At 36.2% G+C, this 9,493-nt stretch overlaps 1 protein-coding gene across 1 annotated transcript; it reads right to left on the bottom strand.

The window, feature by feature from the left end:
- Positions 1-166: 166 nt before the first annotated feature.
- LOC133534011 (putative odorant receptor 92a) lies at positions 167-8,107 on the bottom strand. The gene is made up of 7 exons (XM_061873102.1): positions 6,711-8,107; positions 5,329-5,515; positions 4,384-4,480; positions 3,203-3,307; positions 2,853-2,941; positions 1,775-1,841; positions 167-1,120 (listed from the first exon to the last, which is right to left on the bottom strand). The coding sequence occupies exons 1-7, from the start codon at positions 7,381-7,383 to the stop codon at positions 1,055-1,057; spliced, it is 1,284 nt and encodes a 427-aa protein (XP_061729086.1). The 5' UTR covers positions 7,384-8,107; the 3' UTR covers positions 167-1,054.
- Between the last annotated feature and the right edge of the window lie 1,386 nt (positions 8,108-9,493).

Raw genomic sequence — 9,493 nt, 5'->3', positions numbered from 1 at the left:
AGAAAATATTTTACAGTGTAATAGCTTTTATCAATCAATAGCTTCATCAATTTGTTTCTAAATCTATGTACAGGCAATTATTTTATAAAGTTTGGTAACATGTTAAAAAGTTTCATACACATGACAAAACAGTGATTGGAATATTGTATTGACCCAGCAGCAGCATTCCAGGATCCCGTTGATTTCTGGTAGAGGCGCTTTCCGCTGTTGTAAATAAATACATATGCCTCTTTACAAACATGCAGATTTCTAAAATGTATAAACATGGCAGCGGTAAGATCCTAACTGTTTAAGAATCCTTTTTATATTAACATGACAGCTCAGGTAATGATGGTCGATATACTTAAGTGTGTATTTACCTTAATTTGCTATCTCAATATTTTAAAAGAACATCAGTAAACAGTCGTTTTCTTTTTAAAATGTGCTTTACAAATAGTCTCCATAATAATTCAGTTGCTAAATAAATAATTGGTACTTTAAAATAAACAAAAGCTGTAACGGCATTAAAATACTACTCATATTGAAATATTTCAATGCTCCGCTTTTGTTGCCTAACTATTAATTTTAGTACCCTTTTTCTGTTTTTTTAAGCTACCGAAATCCGATGAATTCGGTTAAATACGTGCCTATTATAATTCGCGCAGTTACCCCACAAAATAAGCCCATATCTTAACACTGAACTAATATACCCATGATACGCGGCTAATAACGCTGTATGTAAACATGATGAGCGTCTTAACTTACGTAGCACATAAACAAATCTATTTAGTTTACAACGGATTTTTTCTATTCATCCTTGCCAATCCAAATGTATATCTAAAACTATCCCTAAAAACTTACACTTTTCATTTCTTGATTTGTCTCATTTCAGTACTTTAATATAATATAAGATTAATATAATCTTAACGTTTTCGCCAAGTTTCAATTTTAATTGTATGGAGGAACCGGTTATTTGGGGGGAGGAAATGGTATAAGCTTATTGGGGCTTAGTTCTTTACAGATGGTATGGCGTAAACGAAAATCTGTGCTCTGGAACTACAACTGGAGTGACGAACTACGCTCGCGTCGGGCTCTCCATAGTTTTCAGAAGAGCGAAGTATGACCAAGCCGTGCTTAATATCTGTAAAAGAAGATAGCTGTTTGATTTCAGGGTATATGTTGCTTAGCTAAACTTGGTATCAGGTGGAGATTTATTAACCATGGCCTTGAAAAAGCTGTCTTGATTGCTAATTGATAATATAGTATTTTATACAATCGTGATAAAATAGCCATAGCTAAAAGCTTTTCAGTCAAGTAAGCGTTATTATATCAGTATTGTACGTGACTTTTTCTACTATAAATACAACCGAAATAAATAAACAAAATTCGGTAAGTGTCTATTGAAAAAGAGGCTCGTTGATGTCTTTTGTTCTATCTTTTGGTTTTCGTGCTCTTGATCTCGGCGAGACGCGATTGATCAAATTAATTATAGTTCACTAAAGTATTTCGTAACGATATCTTTATATGTTGTTGTCTCTGTGTGAGGTGTGCAATAGGAGTATTGTATTGCTTTGCATTGCATTATATTGTGTCGTGTCGTGTTGTGTCGAGTTGTATGGTAAGGTGTCGTGTCGTGTCGTATCGTATCGTATCGTATTGTATCGTATCTTATCGTATCGTATTGTATTGTACAGTCGAGTCGGAAGCGCATAATGAAAACCAATCATTTAAGTCGACGACTAGGAAAATAATGAACAATAGTAATGAGAATGTTGTAATATTACAAATAACTTACCTTTGTGAAGGCCTTCAGATTGACGTCGGCGTAACTGTAAGCCGTCAACTTGGAGGGTTTCTGTGCCCTGGAAATAATACAAACCATTATCATTAATACAATTGATAATTGACTTACAACAAAAATGAAATTCCCAAAAGAAACCCTGCGAAAAACCTTGAATCAAAGTTTTAAAAGCAGCAATTAAAAGGAAGTTAGAAGATTTAATTCTAATTACCTATAAAACCCCCCTTTGGCTAAAATAATATTAAAACGGGTCACTCACGCAACGAATGTTAGTGACCCATTTTTAGTTACAAGTGTGGCTACCACCAGTTCGGCACTGACATAAACGCTATCGAGAAAAAATGTATTTATTTCCTTACAAATGTAATGAAATTGTTTTACATATGTGACACGGACGACATTACAATTTATAAAAATATTCATAAAACTCTTTCTATTTGACTCTCCTAGCAATTTTGATCGAATCGCGCGTATAGCATAATATACCTACTCTTTATATATGAGAAAAACTCAAAAAAAAATTACGAGATAAAGAGTAATATATCATTATTGTGTATATATTCTGCAAACAATAAGGTAGGTAATCATTTACCTACGTGTTACATCTGCGAAATGTAATCTGTGCGCCAAAGAAAATGGCGTACCACCGCGAGTGTTTAAAGTGATGTTTCAAAATAATGTAAATGAGCTTAAAACAAGAGTTTTTTTGCAGTGGATTGTTAATATATTGCTATTATTATATTTCTTGATATTACGAGTATTAGAAGACATTTTCATAACGCACAACGGCATTTTTAATTTTTAATATGTATATTTTTAATTTTTGTCACATGGGTGGCATCTCGCCAGTAGTCGGAGACGTACTAAACGCCACTAAGTGCCGGCACTTCATTGAGGTGCGGAAAAAATATTGTTAGAGATGAAGACTCTAGTTCTATACCTCAATGGTCTAAAGTAAAATTTAATTATTCAAAAAAAAAGTACTAGTCAAATTAAATGATTGCCTCATTAACTGTCTTGTTTTATTGCAGGAAGCAAATAGTTATCAAAGAAACAGTTTTTTAAAGATTACCTCATTTGAACCACGTACAGATGCCTTGCTGTTTTTGCGTTCATTGGATACCATTTGGAATTGTACATGGCGGTACTTACTTCCATACTCTGTAGGATAAAACAACAGTCAATCAATTATCGTATGTGTCCCCACCTAATTTTTGAACAATGGTACCAAAAATTACGAAAAAATCGTGAAAGTAAATCTTAGTATTGATATTTCGTACATAAGTTCCGAAAAACGGATTGCATTGCAAGTCGCACGCTCTTACCGCTAGACCACCAGCGCTTCCAAGTACGTACTTAGTTACTTAAAAATAAGTAAATAACTTAAAAAATTGCAGAAAATATTTAAATAATGTATATTACCGACGTCATAATCATGTCTCCGTAAAAACAGAGTAGGTAAATCTGCATCAGACTCATCAGCAAAAATGCGAAGAAGGCCAACATGGACCCTATGTTGCCCAACGCCTGCAAAGAAACATTTGCTTTACTACTTCAGTGTTATATTTTAGAGGAAAGGGGACGTACACTTCTCCATACAAACGTAGTCCCCATTTTCCTCTCTTGATATTGACATTCTGGATTTTTTTACATTATTTAATGTATATAAACAATAGCTATGCCCCTATGTTTGACTTTTTTCGATTTCTTGATTATAGTTAAAATTAGGAGCGAAAACAGTTTTCATACAAATGCATAACATGGGTAGTTGATAATGCAACTATGGGTTTATTGCGTCCTTCGTTATTTCTCGAATATGATTGGCCCTCTAGTTATGTTTTATTCTCCAAGTAGCTCGGGCTTTTATCACCAGATGACGGGAGTTCTTGTAATCCGCAGTGTTTAAGATAAGAACTAAAATAGACGCATAAATCCCATAGTTCTATTATACCGGTCGACCTTAATATAATTTAAAACGGGTGACTCATATCATTTTATGGCTTCTACAAACCTCACCGACAATCGCATGCGATTTGCAATTGCATTTAGGAGGTGGGGTAAGACGAACCTAGTTTATTTCGCTCGGGCCAAGACAAACAGTTTGAGGATGACATACAAGTGTTTGTCTTGTCCCGGTGATAGTCTTACCCCACCTTACCTTAATCGATCGATTGAATTGGTTGCTCCTACATGGCCGGCAATTATTTAGAATCACATGCCATTCGTTACAAGGCCTGTCAAGAAGCCTTTAGTCGATTATCCACATGTTTCGTGGGTGTCAACTAGAACTACCTCTTACAGGCACTACCTGGATCCTGGACCTGACCTAAATAATTTTAATGAACTACTTGGTTTTTATAATCAAGCAGTTCAAGAGCGAATATTATTAACATTTTGAACGCTTTATTTCATAAACACAAACATCTCCCAGGCGCAAGCGAGCTAATGTAAACCTTACTTGAAAGTGTGAAGGTTACTTTGACAGCATACGTCATGACACCTATAGTTGTCCTTGGCGCTGTGGGCACGAGTAGTAACAACGCCTTTAGGGGTTCTTGGCGTTCAAAGGTTTAAAAAGTTTAAAAACTAAATAAATGACATACCGTGACGTTAAATCCCGTCAGGCATATCAGAAATGAACTTGTCACGAAATTAATTAATGTCGATTTCGTATAGATCCTTTCCATAAGAATCACCGACCTGAAACCATTGATAAAAACAAAAGCTAAGTTCAATGTGGGGAAGACAGTCTACACGCTCTTTCATCGCGTTCAACTTTTGTGTTTGTATTGTACACATACTCCGTTTACAGAAGGTCGGTAGAGCAGAAGAAGCAAAGCTCTTCCTTTCTGTAGTGACTCTGTCTGATCGGCGTATGTTTGTTCCTGCGTATAAAATATGAGAGTTCTTGTAATACTTGTAAGCGTCTTCCTTCTAATACATTTTATATGCCGATATTCACCATTGTTTAGGATTCTAGCCTTAAGATAATATCACCTGGCAACATTATCGTTCAAACATAATAAAAAAACTTCCACCTCTTTTTTGTATCGCGAACGTGTCGTGTGGAAGTGCATCTTGTTGTGCTAATTGTTTCGTGGAATATTATCATCTAATTTTATTTAAAAGATTTTCATCTGGAATTCGTGTGTAAACGTTGTGGAAGACTGATCCGTTGAAGAAGCACTGTTCCTCCTCCATTTCGGTGTTGTACGCTGGTCAAGGTAACTCGGATCTGAAATCTCGACGAAAATTCGAAATCTGGACGAGCCGAAGGTCTGGAGAGCCTGTGCCAGCCACCACCGAGAGCTGCACCGTCATCTACAGCTCAGCAAGGTGCTTTCTACAATTGACCAAGCCTGTGCGAAGTTCCGCGGTATATCGTCTCGTGTATCGATTTGTTCGAATACAGTTCACAACATTTTAAAATATCGAAGTAAAATAATCCCATTAGCAACCATATTGTTCTTAATTAGAGAAAAATAAGGAAATATGTGTGAAGATTTTTAGATAATAAGAATATTCAAATATAATATGAGAATACAAACTGCATGATGCCCTCATGACGAACAGCTAATTTCTTAAACTTTTCCGGAAACTCATTTTCATCAAAATTACGTTCAGGAATAATGGTTTCAATGTCTTTTTGCAGCAAGCGGAACTGCGTGCAGATGCTAGTGGAGCATGTATAGAAGAGGCAGTCGGTTCCGGCGACTTGGGTCAGCACTAAATATGCTGGAAAATAAAATCAAATCAGTAAGAAAAATAATTTAAAAAATACACACTTTTATTGCCGATTTTACGGTACCTATTACGATTTTACGCCTCGGCGTGCGGACTGGCTAAGCTCATCTCTATATGTGAGAAATACGCTTCTAGCCATGGTTTGCTGTATAATGTAAACAAAAGCGAATGCGTTGTCTTTAAGGCCAGAGGTAAAGCTACACCCAAGTTTCCAAGTGTCAAACTAAATAGCCATCCGCTACGAATAGTGGATCAATTTAAATATTTGGGACACATGGTTACCTCTGACCTTAAGGACGACGTAGATATTGAACGCGAACGCAGAGCGTTGTCCGTCAGAGCTAATATGATAGCTCGCAGGTTTGCTCACTGTTCCAAAGATGTAAAGGTCACCCTTTTTAGGGCTTACTGTACAACCTTCTACACAAGCAACCTGTGGGCTGATTATACTCGTAAACGGTACAGCGCTCTGCGTGTTCAATATAATAACGCTTTCAGAGTGCTGATGGGTCTGCCCAAATTCTGTAGTGCATCGGGGATGTTCGCGGAGGCGCGGGTAGACTGCTTCTACACCACCATGCGCAAGCGAGCGACATCCCTTGTGCGCAGAGTGAGGGCCAGCTCCAACAGCATTCTGAGTATGTTAGCAGAAAGATTGGATTGCATGTATTTGAATAACTGCTGCTTGATACACGCACGCAGTAATAAATAATTGTACAGTGTAGTTATTAAGTATAGTTATGTATAGATAGTTATAGTTCTAACACTTGGATAAGATTTACTAACACAATGATCCCCGATGGTCTTAAATAAAGAAATAATAATAATAAAATATTGGACTCGTCAAATTGAGTCACTTGAGCTTACACTAATTGGCAAATGTATAAGTAGCTACGGACTGATAAAAGTTTCACTATTCACCATTTTTAACTTCAGCCTCACTCAGAACAGTTTGAGGTCATAAACATCGGTTTTTCGCAAATAAGTATTAAAGTTTCTGTAATGGCTCCAATGATGTTTACATCTAGATAAAAAAATTACACGAGATTTTCTGCGATTTATAAGGCAATTTTTAGAAAGCCATAATGAAGGTGTGTATACGAGTTTCCAGCCAGGCTTTCATTATTATTATTTGCTAAAAGTTATTTAGATTAAAAATACTTCCAAAGATAAAAAGTAGACATACTAGACCAAACTTGATGCATGTATACAAACGGCCAGTACTTGATGTCAAAAGGATTGAACGGATAAATAATCGGGAACGGTAAAGCTAGCTCAATCTGTCCCGATTTCTTATATTCTAATCCCATAAACAGTAACGAGCTCACACTAAACAATATCAGTGTCACAGCGTTGATTACATTGAGAGCCTTTAGAACAGCCCTCAAAAACTTTTTTTCTTCTGCAATGATATTCTTCTTAACTACATCATCACCAATATTAATATTATTCTCCATGTTCCGAAGTTTTTTGAATAGTTGTTTTACTTTATCTTCATTAAGAAGCAGTGAGAGGGATTTTATGTTTGAAAGTATGCAGAAATTTGAACAGGGCGCTATATAAGTCAATTCGGTTAGACTTTTTCCGTGTAGAGCGCCCTGTATGATCCATAACATTCCGCCGATAGTATCCGTGTTCTGCCAAAAGAAGTTCATTACATACAACGATCGGAATTTTATTATATGCTCGGCGGTATTCAGAATTGTACGATCCAAATATATCCCAACATATTTAAAAAGAAATTCAATTGATTTCAAAGACTCATCTAAGAGTAAAGACATTTTGAACTTCAAATCACGACTAAAGTTTTCGATTTTTTGTGGTATACAAAACGCAAGCTGCCTGCTATACGACCACATCTCAAAAAACCAACTTTTGAAGAAATCGCGGTGCGTGTTCTGACTCGTCCGAACACAAGATTTGTCTTTGATGTGTCACTTTCTATGTATTTGTGTCGTCATTACAGATTGGATTTTGTATGGAGTGAATGAGAAATGCAACTGTGTGCACGTTTAGATCTTTCGCGTTTAGCGCCACCGACAATAAGGTCCCTTTTCATACGTACTTTTTTTTTACCTAGTGGATGCGTCTGTCAAATTCAGTCGCTGCGATAATGCAAACGCTTTTAGACAATAAACAAAACCAAAAACAACATCACACTGCGTTAGGTTATCCGAATGATGCCAATAAAAACCATGTAGAATCAAAGGATTATTTAAGTACACATAATCACAGTAGCTAAATGCAGTATAACAATGCAGAAAACCTGTGAGACAGACACAAAGCAATGGAATTTGTGAAACTATAAAACCCTATATAAAATTGTTAACCCTTGCCTAGAAAAAATGTTCAAAATTGTCAACATTACAGCTCACAAAATTGTTCACATAACTGTAATGGGACAGAGTTGCGTACACTTATGTTAATTATTGATCATGTCTGTCAAATAAACGCTAATGGACCGACCAAAGTTGCACTTACTTACGTTAATTATTTGGCCTGACGTTTCGAACGTGACGTTACGTTCGTGGTCATAGGCAGACTGACGAGGAATTGTATCGACATATTCTTTCTCTTCTTTAAATCCCGTTACATTGTTAAATATGAGTGAATATCGTGTTAGTTTAACTCAACAAAATTGTATAATAACTATATAACTTGTTGAATTCCAGTCTTGTCTAAACTCTAGAGGCTATGGAACGGTTACTGGGGGTTCGAACATTCAAAATTATAGAAATACTGGGAAATACAGAACCGTTCCGTTTCAAAATGATGTTGCTGGGACTGCCAGAATAAAATGGGACTGGGTTAAACATGTCTGTCAAATAAACGACGATAGGCCGACCATAGTGGCAACCCCAGGCAGAGGCAGACCAAGAAAGGGAGGACGGCATAACAATGAGCGTTACAGTGAAACGGATTTCGAGGAATCTGATACATGTAATATAATAGCTTAGGCTAGGGAAAAGTCTTTGCCCAGCAGTAGGTACACACAGATATTAATTAGAAAATGGTGATTAGAAAGAAGTGTCTTAATAACGGTTAGGTCAATACGTATAAGTGTGGCTACCAGGACGCGTATGTGCCTGTTTCCACATCAATTAATGTTTATTGCGTGTTCATACATTTGCTACTTGCTACGTGCGTTTATTGGCAAATGTGTTTAACTATTCGCACTAAGCACGTATGTGCAAACAAGCCCTGGTATGAAAGCCAGTAACCCTTGCCCCTCAACCACACTTGTCCATATCCGTATTGACCTCAACGATAAGAAATGGCAAAACGACCAAAATGCATTCCAGTGGGATTGATGGCAACTTGCTTAGCACAAAGAGCAATTTAGGTATTATTATAGTTTCACGCTGATTTGATTTATATTGTTTATTTGTAACGGATTCATTGTAACTAGGATCACTTTTACTTACATATACTATGAAGAAACAACTCAAAACGCTGCTTCAAAATTTGTGCAATAAATGTGCTTCAAAAATAATTAGGAAAAAACGGACCATTTTGATTTGTGGCTAAAATGCAGGTAAGGAGTAGACGATTTCTGAAAAGATGCATACGGTCACTTGGGCCAAAAAGGCTTTAAAGTATATTTTTCTTTATTATTTCGAATTAAGGTCATAATTTAAACGATAGAATCTGAGATATTCTCAAAAATCATAAATTTTGAGATGTGGCCGTATAGCGGGCAGCATGCGAAATATAATTAATGTGTATTAACATATAATTACATCCGTATTGTAACGTTAATTAAATATGTTAATATCTACAAACAACCTATTATTGGGTCACAGCATAATTATACGTATGACAATTTTAAAATATACTTAAGTTTTTTATCGAGGGTAACCCGGGACAAAACGAGCCCCTTAAGCATATGCCGTAATAACATGAGAATAGAGTAAACTACACCATTACTTGGATAATCATTCATTAGAATAATCAATCAATTGGCTTCAC

The sequence above is a fragment of the Cydia pomonella genome, unplaced genomic scaffold (assembly GCF_033807575.1).
Source record: "Cydia pomonella isolate Wapato2018A unplaced genomic scaffold, ilCydPomo1 PGA_scaffold_33, whole genome shotgun sequence".
Taxonomy (NCBI): domain Eukaryota; kingdom Metazoa; phylum Arthropoda; class Insecta; order Lepidoptera; family Tortricidae; genus Cydia; species Cydia pomonella.
This window is presented reverse-complemented; position numbering and strand designations above follow the sequence as displayed.